This window comes from Carassius gibelio, chromosome A18, assembly GCF_023724105.1.
Source record: "Carassius gibelio isolate Cgi1373 ecotype wild population from Czech Republic chromosome A18, carGib1.2-hapl.c, whole genome shotgun sequence".
Lineage (NCBI taxonomy): Eukaryota > Metazoa > Chordata > Actinopteri > Cypriniformes > Cyprinidae > Carassius > Carassius gibelio.
The window spans coordinates 430,903-445,902 of NC_068388.1; the positions used below are offsets into that span (position 1 = coordinate 430,903).

Sequence of the window (15,000 nt, forward strand, 5' to 3'; positions counted from 1 at the left end):
CACTGCTGCATTTCACCGTTCATTTCTATTTCTATTAAATCTCTGCCTTTGTGATGTCATAATCCCCAAGCTACACATTTTATTTTTTATTTATGTTTTCAGATGCATTGTTCAGGCTTGTGTCATTGTTAGGTTCTGGAGCCAGTGTGAACAGTAGTACATCCTGTGTGTGTGTGTGTGAGACCTGTAGTGAGCACTTGCTGCTGGACGTCATCTCCAGGGTCAGGTACATGAAGGTCTCGAAGGTGCGTGACTTGTGCTGGCAGCTCATGCACTGGACCGTGGACTTGAACTGACCCTGGAACAGAGCCACGATGATGGACTCGTTCAGGAGCTTGTGTTTGGACCAGGCCAGCTCTGCAGCGCTCACGTCGTCCAGATGATCGATGTCCTCCTCCTTGTACCCACGCCGCTTGTCCGCCTGACCGGGAGAGAGAGAGAGTGTGTGTGTGTGTGAGTGAGAGAGAGAGAGAGAGAGAGAGAGAGAGCGAGAGAGAGTGTGTGAGAGAGAGAGTGTGTGTGTGTGTGTGTGTGTGTGAGAGAACGAGAGAGAGAGAGAGAGTGTGTGTGTGTGTGCGTGTGTGTGTGTGTGAAAGAGAGAGAGAGAGAGAGAGAGTGTGTGTGTGTGTGTGTGTGTGAAAGAGAGAGAGAGAGAGAGAGAGTGTGTGTGTGCGTGTGTGTGTGTGTGTGTGAAAGAGAGAGAGAGAGAGAGTGTGTGTGTGCGTGTGTGTGTGTGTGAAAGAGAGAGAGAGAGAGAGAGAGTGTGTGTGTGTGTGTGTGTGTGTGTGTGTGAAAGAGAGAGAGAGAGAGAGAGAGAGAGAGAGAGAGAGAGTGTGTGTGTGTGTGTGTGTGTGTGAGAGAACGAGAGAGAGAGAGAGAGTGAGTGTGTGTGTGTGTGTGTGTGTGTGTGTGTCTCCTGCAGAACACACTGGAGCTGTACCTTATTGAGATCCTCGTGCAGGCCGTCCATGAGGAACAGCAGTAGCTCCTGAGAGTCCTGGTGCTCGTAGCTGGAGAAGCGGTTGTTGATTTTACAGATGGTGCCTTTAAAATCCTGCGGACTGATCATCTTGTACTGTCCTGACCACAGCGCCTTCATGATGACGCTGAACTCCTCGGCCACCTCACCCTTGTGACCCAGAATATTGGCCCTGTGAGATGCACACACACACACACACACACACACACACACTCTCTCTGAGTCACACTGCACGTGATCGTCTGACACTCAGTGACGTGTGGAGGACAGTTACCGGTTGATGTCGTCCTGATAGATGTTCCTGTTGAAGTAGTCTGCCATGGCGACCGTGTTACACAGACACTGGAGGATGGAGTTCATGTAGCAGGTGTTGCCGAGGTTACGGAGGCCCGTTAGCAACGGCCCCTGACCTCCAAACACTGGGTTCAGGCTCCGGATCTTAGCAGCAGACGGACGAGTGACCTCCACCTTAGAGTAAGCAGCAGCGGTGACCAGCGGCCTGAGACACAAACACACACCAGCACACCGGTGAACAACTGTGTGTGTGTGTGTGTGTGTGTGAGAGAGAGAGAGAGAGAGAGAGAGAGAGAGAGAGGTGTGTGTGTGTGTGTGTGTGTGTGTGAGAGAGAGAGAGAGAGAGGTGTGTGTGTGTGTGTGTACTTGTTGTCTCTGCTGAAGGTGTGTGTGTGTGTGTGTGTGTATGTGTGTACTTGTTGTCTCTGCTGAAGGTGTGTGTGTGTGTGTGTGTGTACTTGTTGTCTCTGCTGAAGGTGTGTGTGTGTGTGTGTACTTGTTGTCTCTGCTGAAGGTGTGTGTGTGTGTGTGTGTGTGTGTACTTGTTGTCTCTGCTGAAGGTGTGTGTGTGTGTGTGTGTGTACTTGTTGTCTCTGCTGAAGGTGTGTGTGTGTGTACTTGTTGTCTCTGCTGAAGGTGTGTGTGTGTGTGTGTGTGTATGTGTGTACTTGTTGTCTCTGCTGAAGGTGTGTGTGTGTGTGTGTGTGTGTGTGTGTACTTGTTGTCTCTGCTGAAGGTGTGTGTGTGTGTGTGTACTTGTTGTCTCTGCTGAAGGTGTGTGTGTGTGTGTGTGTGTGTGTACTTGTTGTCTCTGCTGAAGGTGTGTGTGTGTGTGTGTGTGTACTTGTTGTCTCTGCTGAAGGTGTGTGTGTGTGTACTTGTTGTCTCTGCTGAAGGTGTGTGTGTGTGTGTGTGTGTGTGTGTACTTGTTGTCTCTGCTGAAGGTGTGTGTGTGTGTGTGTGTGTGTGTGTACTTGTTGTCTCTGCTGAAGGTGTGTGTGTGTGTGTGTACTTGTTGTCTCTGCTGAAGGTGTGTGTGTGTGTGTGTGTGTGTGTACTTGTTGTCTCTGCTGAAGGTGTGTGTGTGTGTGTGTGTGTGTACTTGTTGTCTCTGCTGAAGGTGTGTGTGTGTGTGTGTGTGTGTGTGTACTTGTTGTCTCTGCTGAAGGTGTGTGTGTGTGTGTGTGTGTGTACTTGTTGTCTCTGCTGAAGGTGTGTGTGTGTGTGTGTGTGTGTGTGTGTACTTGTTGTCTCTGCTGAAGGTGTGTGTGTGTGTGTGTGTACTTGTTGTCTCTGCTGAAGGTGTGTGTGTGTGTGTGTGTGTACTTGTTGTCTCTGCTGAAGGTGTGTGTGTGTGTGTGTGTGTGTGTGTGTGTACTTGTTGTCTCTGCTGAAGGTGTGTGTGTGTGTGTGTGTGTGTGTGTACTTGTTGTCTCTGCTGAAGGTGTGTGTGTGTGTGTGTGTGTACTTGTTGTCTCTGCTGAAGGTGTGTGTGTGTGTGTGTGTGTGTGTGTACTTGTTGTCTCTGCTGAAGGTGTGTGTGTGTGTGTGTGTGTGTACTTGTTGTCTCTGCTGAAGGTGTGTGTGTGTGTGTGTGTGTGTGTACTTGTTGTCTCTGCTGAAGGTGTGTGTGTGTGTGTGTGTACTTGTTGTCTCTGCTGAAGGTGTGTGTGTGTGTGTGTGTGTGTGTGTGTACTTGTTGTCTCTGCTGAAGGTGTGTGTGTGTGTGTGTGTACTTGTTGTCTCTGCTGAAGGTGTGTGTGTGTGTGTGTGTGTACTTGTTGTCTCTGCTGAAGGTGTGTGTGTGTGTGTGTGTGTGTGTGTGTGTGTGTACTTGTTGTCTCTGCTGAAGGTGTGTGTGTGTGTGTGTGTGTGTGTACTTGTTGTCTCTGCTGAAGGTGTGTGTGTGTGTGTGTGTGTGTACTTGTTGTCTCTGCTGAAGGTGTGTGTGTGTGTGTGTGTGTGTGTGTGGGTACTTGTTGTCTCTGCTGAAGGTGTGTGTGTGTGTGTGTGTGTGTGTGTGTGTGTACTTGTTGTCTCTGCTGAAGGGGTGTGTGTGTGTGTGTGTGTGTGTGTGTACTTGTTGTCTCTGCTGAAGGGGTGTGTGTGTGTGTGTGTGTGTGTGTACTTGTTGTCTCTGAAAGTGAAAGTGAAAGTGAAGTGACATTCAGCCAAGTATGGTGACCCATACTCAGAATTTGTGCTCTGCATTTAACCCATCCGAAATGCACACACACAGAGCAGTGAACACACACACACACTGTGAGCACACACCCGGAGCAGTGGGCAGCCATTTATGCTGCGGCGCCCGGGGAGCAGTTGGGGGTTCGATGCCTTTGCTCAAGGGCACCTAAGTCGTGGTATTGAAGGTGGAGAGAGAGCTGTACATGCACTCCCCCCACTCACAATTCCGTCCGGCCCGAGACTAGAACCCACAACCCTTCGATTGGGAGTCCAACCCTCTAACCATTAGGCCACGACTTTCCCTTCCCCTGCTGAAGGTGTGTGTGTGTGTGTGTGTGTGTGTGTGTGTGTGTGTGTGTGTGTGTGTGTGTGTGTGTGTGTGTGTGTGTGTGTGTGTGTGTACTTGTTGTCTCTGCTGAAGGTGTGTGTGTGTGTACTTGTTGTCTCTGCTGAAGGTGTGTGTGTGTGTACTTGTTGTCTCTGCTGAAGGTGTGTGTGTGTGTGTGTGTGTGTGTGTGTACTTGTTGTCTCTGCTGAAGGTGTGTGTGTGTGTGTGTGTGTGTGTGTGTGTACTTGTTGTCTCTGCTGAAGGTGTGTGTGTGTGTGTGTGTGTGTGTGTGTACTTGTTGTCTCTGCTGAAGGTGTGTGTGTGTGTGTGTGTGTGTGTGTGTGTGTACTTGTTGTCTCTGCTGAAGGTGTGTGTGTGTGTGTGTGTACTTGTTGTCTCTGCTGAAGGTGTGTGTGTGTGTACTTGTTGTCTCTGCTGAAGGTGTGTGTGTGTGTGTGTGTGTGTGTGTGTGTGTGTACTTGTTGTCTCTGCTGAAGGTGTGTGTGTGTGTGTGTGTGTGTGTGTGTACTTGTTGTCTCTGCTGAAGGTGTGTGTGTGTGTGTGTGTGTGTGTGTACTTGTTGTCTCTGCTGAAGGTGTGTGTGTGTGTGTGTGTACTTGTTGTCTCTGCTGAAGGTGTGTGTGTGTGTGTGTGTACTTGTTGTCTCTGCTGAAGGTGTGTGTGTGTGTGTGTGTACTTGTTGTCTCTGCTGAAGGTGTGTGTGTGTGTGTGTGTACTTGTTGTCTCTGCTGAAGGTGTGTGTGTGTGTGTGTGTGTACTTGTTGTCTCTGCTGAAGGTGTGTGTGTGTGTGTGTGTACTTGTTGTCTCTGCTGAAGGTGTGTGTGTGTGTGTGTGTACTTGTTGTCTCTGCTGAAGGTGTGTGTGTGTGTGTGTGTACTTGTTGTCTCTGCTGAAGGTGTGTGTGTGTGTGTGTGTACTTGTTGTCTCTGCTGAAGGTGGGCGTGGCTGCAGGTTTTCTGCTGGTCTCTGTGCTCAGCTCTTGGCTGATGTCTGGAGAGGAGTAAGAGCGTTTGAGTTTGGACTGCTCTCTCTCTCTCTCCTTCTCTCTCTTTCGCTCCTGCTCCTTCTCTTTCTCCGTCTCTGCGGGCGGAGGTTTGGGTTTAGCGGCGCTGGGCTGGACCTGAGGCGTGTGGACCTCCGGGGGGTACAGGTGCACGCGGTTGGTGGGAGAGTGGTAATATCTGTAGGTGCCCGTCACTGTGTCCAGAAACTGCAGAGACGAGGGTTAGAAACACCAACCAACAACAACAACAACACGACAAACTCCTGCTCCTCTGACCTTCATCCAGCCGTCCGGCAGCCCAGGGACGGTCCGGCCCATCTCCTCACTGTGTGCTCGGGTCAGAGACTCCCTCTGCAACACACACACACACACACACGTTACACACTCCTGTTCAAGTGTGTGATGTGGAGTTTTAACAATGTGTGAGCTGAGTTTGTTTCTTTCTTCTCAAAAACACACTTTGCACACATTTTCTCTACATATTATTTCTGTTTGATTGCCCCAAAATGTAACACTTAAAGCTGCAGTAGGTAACTTTTGTAAACATATATTGTTTACATATTTATTAAACCTGTCATTATGTCCTGACAGTAGAATATGAGACAGATAATCTGTGTAAAGATCAAGCTCCTCTGGCTCCTCCCAGTGTCCTATTGCCATTTGCAGTTACGGACCGCTCCCGGTAAAAAATCAACCAATCAGAGCTGTGGTCCGTCACTTTGTTTGTGTTCAAAATGTAGAAAAATGAACATAATAAGCGAGTACACCATGAATCCATTTTCCAAACCGTGTTTTTAGCTTGTCCTGAATCACTAGGGTGCACCTATAATAAGTGTTTATATTCGGACTATTTTAGATTGCTTCGGGGGTACCGCGGCGGAGTAACCCAGTACCTTTGTGATTCTTCATAGACATAAACAGAGAGAAGTAGTTCCGGCTACGATGTTCTTCCACAAGACGCAAGCAGTTCTGTTCATTAACCGCTAGAGCGTCAAAAGTTCCCTACCGCAGCTTTAAGCTGATGATGCCAATTTCCCCCAGCTGAAGTTTTGTTGTATTTTTATGTGAAATGATATAGTTAATATGCATCACATGAGCACGAGTGATGTTTCTACACAAAACAATCCCATAACATGTTGGGATGTATTTTTTGGTCAATATCAAACAGAAAGAGAGAGCGAGTGTGTGTGTGTGAGAGTGTGAATGTGTGTGAGAGTGTAAATGTGTGTGTGTGTGTCTCTCACAGCGCTGAAGGGTGCAGGTGAATCCAGGGACATGCTCTTCATGGCAGCGTCCAGCGGGACGTCCTTCTGCGCTCTCCTGTTCCTGTCGTCTCTCTGATCCTTCTCTTCTGCCGTCTGTCTCTCCAGCTTCTTCCTCTCCTGCTTCTCCTCCTCCTCCTTCTTCCTCTCGCTCTGTTCTCGCTGATGTCTCTCGGCCGTCTCTCTCTCCTCCAGGGCTCGTTTGCGCTGTTCCTGCTCTTTTCGGGCTTTCTCCATCAGACTGAGTGTCTCGGCGTGGATCTCCCTGCGCTCCTCTTCACTCAGAGCTCTGGACGGGTCCAGCGGGGGTTTAGCGGAGCGGTCGGGCATCACGGGGCCGTTGTGTGCAGCGGGGCCGTCGCTCACTGAGGGCTCTTCGCTGAGCTTTGCGGTCACTGCTGGCTTCTTGGAGCGGTCGACCTGCGTTCAGAGAAAGGTTAGTGTGTGTGTGTGTGTGAGGGCCCTGCTCCAGGTGTAACTCACCTGTGGAGTGTGTCGAGGCGCAGCGGCGTCTGTATTTACAGGTTGTTGTGTGGGTGTGTATGCGGGTGGCTCTGCGGGTGGCTCGGAGTCCACGGTTCTGCCGTTGAGCTGCACTTCTGCGGGCTCCTCACACACACTCACAGGTTCAGGCTCCTCCAGAGACGGGTACGAGAAGTTCACTGAAACCACAGCAGCAGCGTCACGGATCAGAACAGAGATACACTGAGATTAAGAACGCTCACACCAAGAACAACAACTATAACCATAATTATTATTAGCATCCACACCCTCACACAATAATGTTCTGGTTATTATAAGTGCTGCAGTTTTGTCACCTGTCGCTTTAAATGCTCAAGCTTTTTATAGCTTGATGGATTCTGATTGGCTGTCAATGTTTTAATCATTCATCAGATGGAAAACATTGTTCTGAAAGAGATTCCAATGATATCATTCCTCTGTATCCATTATATTTCTGGTGTGATTTCATTATTCTCACAGATTTATTATTAAAATGTTATAGTTATCATTATACTTATTGTCTTTGGTGTTAACAGGCCTTAAAGGGACAGTTCACCCAAAAATTGTCATTTACTCTTCCTCAGGTTGTTCCAAACGTACGAGTTTGCCATGAACATTTGGTAACCGAACAGATGCTGGTCACTAGTGACTTCTTCTATGGTCATCATTGAGGGCCAGAAACTGTTTTGTTACCCACATTCATCAAAATGATACCCCTCTAAAACTCAACATCAGCCTCTTCAGCTCAAACCCTTACATCACTAGCAACGACACAGTTGTCCCATCATTCACTTTGATTCCCAAAACTCAATTAAATTCAGTACCTTTCTAAATTCTGGCTTTGCCATGAGAATTTAAATGTTAAAAAGGGACTTTATTATTCGTTCCAAGTAAAAAGTCATTTTGCACTTTATCAGTGTTTTTTTTTTTTTAACCCAAGCTGGATTTTTAATTGTTTCGTGTGTGCTGTGATACTCACGCTGCGGCAGTGTGCTGGCCGTCTGCTGTCGGGGGGGTTTGACCTTAGCGTTGCTGGTGTACATTGGGTAAAAGAGCAGCCAGTTATCATATCCTCCATCCAGCACCAGAGGCTCACTGCGCAGGATCGTACTACTGTCCCACTGCACACACACACACAAACCCATCAGATATGACACACAAACACCAGATACGACACACAAACACCAGATACGACACACACATCAGATACGATACGACACACACACACATACACGTGTCCGATACCACACACACACACACACACATTAGATACGACACACGATGAGCAGGAGATACAGTGCCAGCCCTACAGTACCTTATATAGAGCATCCTTCAGACTCTGTAGAGTGGAGCCCAGTTTGAGATCAGAGACGCAGCTGAACCAGTCCAGCAGAACCACATAATCCACGAATCCTCTGCGCTTCCAGTCGTCCAGAGACACTGCAGGGAGCTTCAGCTCGATCTGGTTCACCGTCACCCTGAACATCAGCAGTACACGAGAGCATTCAATACCAGTGCAGACGAGAGCATTCAATACTCATACAAACGAGTATACACGCGAGAACATTCAATACTCACGCATGCGTATGCGAGAGCATTCAATACTCATACAAACGAGTATACACGCGAGAGCATTCAATACAAAAGAGTATACTCGCGAGAGCATTCAATACTCATACAAACGAGTATACACGCGAGAGTATTCAATACTCACGTACGCACGCGAGAGCATTCAATACTCACACATGCACGCGAGAGCATTCAATACTCATACAAATGAGTATACACGTGAGAGCATTCAATACTCACTCACTCCTGCACGTGAGAGTATTCAATACTCACGCACGCACGCCAGAGCATTCAATACTCACGCACGCACGCCAGAGCATTCAATACTCATGCACGCACGCCAGAGCATTCAATACTCACGCACGCACGCGAGAGCATTCAATACTCATACAAACGAGTATACACGCGAGAGCATTCAATACTCACGTACGCACGAGAGAGCATTCAATACTCACACATGCACGCGAGAGCATTCAATACTCATACAAATGAGTATACACGAGAGAACATTCAATACTCACTCCTGCACGCGAGAGTATTCCATACTCACGCACGCACTCGAGAGCATTCAATACTCACGCACGCACTCGAGAGCATTCAATACTCACGCACGCACTCGAGAGCATTCAATACTCATGCACGCACGTGAGAGCATTCAATAATCATACAAACGAGTATACACGCGAGAGCATTCAATACAAACAAGTATACACGCGAAAGCATTCAGTACTCACGCACGCACGCAAGAGAATTCAATACTCGTACAAACGAGTATACATGCGAGAGCATTCAATACTCACTCACTCACGAATGCCAGAGCATTCAATACTCACGCACGCACGCGAGAGCATTCAATACTCACGCACGCACACCAGAGCATTCAATACTCACGCACGCACGCCAGAGCATTCAATACTCACGCACGCACGCGAGAGCATTCAATACTCACTCACACACACGAGAGCATTCAATACTCACTCACACACACGAGAGCATTCAATACTCATGCTCGCATGCCAGAACATTCAATACTCATACAAACGAGTATACACACGAGAGCATTCAATACTCACGCACACGAGAGCTTTCAGTACTCACGCACGCGAGAGCATTCAATACTCACACACGCACGCGAGAACATTCAATACTTATGCACGCGAGAGCATTCAATACTCATACAAACGAGTATACACGCGAGAGCATTCAATACTCACGTAAGCACGCAAGAGCATTCGATACTCACATAAGCACGCGAGAGCATTCAATACTCACTCACGCACGAGAGCATTCAATACTCACGCACGCACGCGAGAGCATTCAATACTCACTCACGCACTCGAGAGCATTCAATACTCATACAAACGAGTATACACACGAGAGCATTTAATACTCACGCATGCGAGAGCTTTCAGTACTCACGCACGCGAGAGCATTCAGTACTCACGCACGCGAGAGCATTCAATACTCACACACGCACGCGAGATCATTCAATACTTATGCCCGCGAGAGCATTCAATACTCATAAAAACGAGTATACACGCGAGAGCATTCAATACTCATGTAAGCACGCGAGAGCATTCAATACTCACATAAGCACGCGAGAGCATTCAATACTCACTCACGCACTCGAGAACATTCAATACTCACGCACGCACGCGAGAGCATTCAATACTCACTCTTGCACTCGAGAGCATTCAATACTCATACAAACGAGTATACATGTGAGAGCAATCAATACTCACTCACGCACGCACGCGAGAGCAATCAATACTCACTCACACACGCGAGAGCGTTCAATACTCACGCACGCGAGAGCATTTAATACTCACACACGCGAGAGCATTCAATACACATACAAATGAGTATACACGCGAGAGCATTCAATAAAAAACGAGTATACACGCGAAAGCATTCAGTACTCAAGCACGCACGCACTCGAGAGCATTCAATACTCACGCACGCACGTGAGAGCATTCAATAATCATACAAACGAGTATACATGCGAGAGCATTCAATACAAACGAGTATACACGCGAAAGCATTCAGTACTCACGCACACACACGAGAAAATTCAAACGAGTATACGCAAGAGCATTCAATACTCACACACGCACGCGAGAGCATTCAATACTTATGCCCGCGAGAGCATTCACTACTCATACGAGTATACACGCGAGAGCGTTCAATACTCACGCACGCGAGAGCGTTCAATACTCACGCACGCGAGAGCGTTCAATACTCACGCACGCGAGAGCGTTCAATACACATACAAATGAGTATACACGCGAGAGCATTCAATAAAAAACGAGTATACACGCGAAAGCATTCAGTACTCAAGCACGCACGCACTCGAGAGCATTCAATACTCCCGCACGCACGTGAGAGCATTCAATAATCATACAAACGAGTATACACGCGAGAGCATTCAATACAAACGAGTATACACGCGAAAGCATTCAGTACTCACGCACACACACGAGAACATTCAAACGAGTATACGCGAGAGCATTCAATACTCACACACGCACGCGAGAGCATTCAATACTTATGCCCGCGAGAGCATTCACTACTCATACGAGTATACACAAGAGAGCATTCAATACTCATGCACACGAGAGCATTCAATACTCACGCACGCGAGAGCATTCAATACTCACGCACGCGAGAGCATTCAATACTCACTCACGCACTCTAGAGCATTCAATACTCATACAAACGAGTATACGCGAGAGCATTCAATACTCACACACGCACGCGAGAGCATTCAATACTTATACCCGCGAGAGCATTCAATACTCACACAAACGAGTATACGTGAAAGCATTCAATACTCACACACGCACGCGAGAGCCTTCAATACTTATGCCCGTGAGAGCATTCAATACTCACTCACGTACTCGAGAGCATTCAATACTCACTCACGCACGCGAGAGCATTCAATACTCATACAAACGAGTATACACGCGAGAGCATTCAATACTCACGCATGCGAGAGCATTCAATACTCACGTACGCGAGAGCATTCAATACACATACAAATGAGTATACACGCGAAAGCATTCAATACTCACTCACGCACGCAAGAGAATTCAATACTCACACAAACGAGTATACACGCGAGAGCATTCAATACAAAAGAGTATACTCGCGAGAGCATTCAATACTCACGCACGCACGCGAGAGCATTCAATACTCATACAAACGAGTATACACGCGAGAGCATTCAATACTCACTCACGTACTCGAGAGCATTCAATACTCACTCACGTACTCGAGAGCATTCAATACTCATGTACTCGAGAGCATTCAATACTCACGCACGCACGCGAGAGCATTCAATACTCACGCACGCACGCGAGAGCATTCAATACTCACGCACGCACGCGAGAGCATTCAATACTCACGCACGCACGCGAGAGCATTCAATACGCACGCACGCGAGAGCATTCAATACTCACGCACGCGAGAGCATTCAATACTCACGCACGCGAGAGCATTCAATACTCACGCACGCGAGAGCATTCAATACTCACGCACGCGAGAGCATGTATAACATGAAACATAAGGATGAATCTTTGATCAGTTGCATTTAAAAAAAATCTATTTTTGGAATACGTGAAATGCAGACTTCACTATTATTTGAGACTGGCTAGCATGTGTAGAGATGTGAGAGTGATGATGGGTGACTGGGAAGATGATAGTGAATTGAGATGAGTGTGTGTGTGTGTGTGTTTGGGACTGACCCTGGACTGATGGCCTCCTCAGGAACACTGATGTACGTCTGAGACGGGACACACATCTGAGACTCCTGGAAGTCCTGTCTGCTGCGCGCGTCCATCACCAGCACACTGATACTGGGATCCTTCATCAGCTGGAACAGATCCTTAGCACTGATGCTTCCTGATGGGACACAACACACACGTCACAGAACAACACACACACACACAGAGAGACATATGACGCTCCGCCGGGACACACCTTTATCACCTCCAGTCTTACTGTTACTGGGTTCCTCGTTAACCTGCTGAAAAACACACACACACACACACACACACACATTAATTAACAAATCAAATCAAAGCATGCATGATGATGGCCTCTGAACTTGGACCCATTTAACTGCTCGAGCGCCAACTGCGAGTTGAACTAATAAAACATGGAACCTTTTCTTTTTTATATCTCGCTATGGCATATTCATATTGTTCCTTTTTTTATCTACAGCAGTGAAATAAACTGGTCACATGATCACAGAAGCTGATCATGGACCCATGAAGCCACACTGAAACTGGGTCACAATGCAACACGCTTCACTCTTACAGACACTTGTGCAGGTCAATCATTCTGACATTTTTAAAGACATTTTCCAGTTACTGATGGCTGATTCAGCCGAGAGCAATAAATCTTTTTTTTTCTTTTTTGCTTTATGTCAGTATTGTCTTCTTTACAGTTATGATGAGGTTATTTAAGTTAACCAACACGTTTGTTTGTGTAATCTTAATGAGTTTATCAGATCAAATGATGAAGCCACACAAAGGGATGTGATTTCCAGTCCAGCACCTTCTTACTGTCCTTCTTCTGTGAAGCTCCTCGAGGCGAAGCACGGACATCTTTTTCACTTTCTTCTCGTCGACTCGTTTCCTCCTTTCTCTCTTTCTCTTCCAGCTTTTTCCGCACTTCTACTTCCTCATACCTGAGAGATGGACACCAGCAGGTGAACAGAGTGTGTGTGAGACAGAAGAGAGAGAGTGTGTGTGAGTATGTGTGTGTCTGAGACTGACCGGAGCTTCAAACTCTCTGAAAGCTTCTCTGCCTCCTCGATGGCCTTCTTAAAGCTGGTTGGTCCCAGCATAGACAGGAAGAACTCCTGAAAGACGTCAGAAGACTACAGTGACTGACAGAACATGCATCACATTTCAGGACATACACACGTTCACAGCATCTGCTGAATAATCATACAAACGTGTGTATAACACACATGTAACGCAGTGATCTCACCCTCAGTGTCACGTCTACACTATTAAAATCTCCCACAATGCACTGGGGCTGTACCTGCTGCTGCTTGAAGTCCGGTCTCTTCTTGATGAGGTCATAGACCGTCAGGTACTTCATGTACAGGACATAAGCTTTCTCCTCATCGCGGTCCAGACGACACTCCTCCGCCGCTTTGAAGATCTTACACGCGCTCTGGACGTAACTGAAACACACGAACATCAGCATCAGATCTGTACAGACGGCTGCTGAAACTGTTTCTAAACGCTTACGATGCTTATGAGAATCTGCTGCCACAAATAGAGATGTTCTTTAATCAATCAATACTGCAGAATACTTCAAGACAATACCATGCTCCTCTGTGTATCATAATATACAACTCAATGGCTACCGTCACTTTAAGAGTCAAATAAATCATAGTGTCTCCTGATGATATTCTGAGATCTTATGAAGTGAAACTGATCATTACTGTATGTACAGCATTATTACTGTAATCAAGAGTCTCAGACAAATGATCCGGAGTGATTCGTTCACAAACGAATCATTCTTCTGAACCAGATCTTTTTACTGAACTGGATGAAATGAGTGGAATCAGCAGTGAATCTGATTCTGATGAACGAACTGATTCAGCTTCAGTTCCTCAACAGACACTGAACTGAGGAAACAGTTCGACTCGGACTGAACACCGTGAACACAACACTTGAACGAAGGCCCAAATCAACCTCTTTATGGTTTCTCTGTGTTTATGTAGAAAGGTGAGCTGATGAAGACTAGTTTATACACTTTATATGCTTTAGACATGCAAAACATCCACGTTTCACATCATTATTGGGTGCTTTAATAATAGAATCGTGTATATGATGACATAAACAGTGTGAACTAAATCACATGAAACAGACTGTCCAAAAGGATCAGTTCACAGAAAAGACTCTGGATTACAGTAATAATGCTGTAAATAATGATCAGTTTCTCACACAGATTGATTGTTTCAGTTCATAAGATCTCAGAATATCATCAGGAGACACAGGATTCATTTGATGTTCCCTGGTGTGATTTTATTTAACTCTTAAAATAATGGTAGAGTCACACTCACTTCCTGGTGCTGGTCTGACCCGGTTTGACCTCTGCCCTCTTGTTCAGGTCACTCAGTGATGTGGACAGATACAGATCCTTCACTGCAGTGGACACAGACGGCATTTCTGCTCATATTCCTGCAAACATCCCACATCAGACCAATTCAGAATCATTAACATATGAATCATATCTAAACAATCAGACTCAGAACAGAACAGACATTATACTAATGATCCTGAACTACAGTACATTAATAACTGGCTGTTTATTAGTATCGCAGTTTACCCTAAACACACCTCTGGAATAAAATCCTCTCGGAAAACACTCTGGGATCAGCAGAGAAGCGCAGATCAGCAGGAAAAGTGAAGTTTATTCCGGACTCGAGACAGTAAACAAGCTGAAAGTGCTCGATCAAACGCGGAAGTCCACGGATTCAAACAGCGGAAGCTTTATTTAAACACACATTGCGTACACACCTAACCTTCAAAGCGCTTAACAAAACCAGACTGTATAAGACAAAACGAAAACAATACAAAACAATATATAAACAGATACATTTATGATGTGCATTACCTCTGGGCGTTTAAACTCTTATTCTTACTGCACAACTCATTAAACCCTGGTTGAGTTATGTGACACTTTTGTAGAGTGACTGGTGTATTGTTTATATCGTGTCATAAAATGAATATAACTGGGGAGATTCGCTTTGAAATGAACGTCATAACTGCGCTCGTATGTGTCAGCTGATGGATGTCTCGGCGCATGCGCACTACCTTCATTCTGCTCTACGAGAGG

General features: G+C 46.5%; 1 protein-coding gene across 12 annotated transcripts in view; it reads right to left on the minus strand.

The window, feature by feature from the left end:
• LOC127934141 (ubiquitin carboxyl-terminal hydrolase 8-like) overlaps positions 1 to 14,668 on the minus strand; it is a 57,823-nt gene extending 43,155 nt beyond the window's left edge. For 4 of the 12 annotated variants that reach the window (XM_052531313.1, XM_052531318.1, XM_052531316.1 and 1 more), the window contains exons 1-16: positions 14,502 to 14,668; positions 14,225 to 14,342; positions 13,192 to 13,336; positions 12,921 to 13,006; positions 12,700 to 12,832; positions 12,121 to 12,166; positions 11,886 to 12,042; positions 7,889 to 8,051; positions 7,553 to 7,694; positions 6,556 to 6,734; positions 6,055 to 6,492; positions 5,087 to 5,161; positions 4,725 to 5,017; positions 1,254 to 1,478; positions 941 to 1,151; positions 185 to 421 (exon numbers count right to left, since the gene is read on the minus strand). In XM_052531313.1, coding sequence (XP_052387273.1) covers positions 185 to 421; positions 941 to 1,151; positions 1,254 to 1,478; positions 4,725 to 5,017; positions 5,087 to 5,161; positions 6,055 to 6,492; positions 6,556 to 6,734; positions 7,553 to 7,694; positions 7,889 to 8,051; positions 11,886 to 12,042; positions 12,121 to 12,166; positions 12,700 to 12,832; positions 12,921 to 13,006; positions 13,192 to 13,336; positions 14,225 to 14,328 — 2,634 coding nt within the window. In that variant the 5' untranslated portion in view covers positions 14,329 to 14,342; positions 14,502 to 14,668. Of the gene's footprint in view, positions 1 to 184; positions 422 to 940; positions 1,152 to 1,253; positions 1,479 to 4,724; positions 5,018 to 5,086; positions 5,162 to 6,054; positions 6,493 to 6,555; positions 6,735 to 7,552; positions 7,695 to 7,888; positions 8,052 to 11,885; positions 12,043 to 12,120; positions 12,167 to 12,699; positions 12,833 to 12,920; positions 13,007 to 13,191; positions 13,337 to 14,224; positions 14,343 to 14,490 lie in introns of all 12 variants that reach the window. The other 8 variants (XM_052531323.1, XM_052531320.1, XM_052531319.1 and 5 more) reach the window with 8 other exon arrangements.
• Between the last annotated feature and the right edge of the window lie 332 nt (positions 14,669 to 15,000).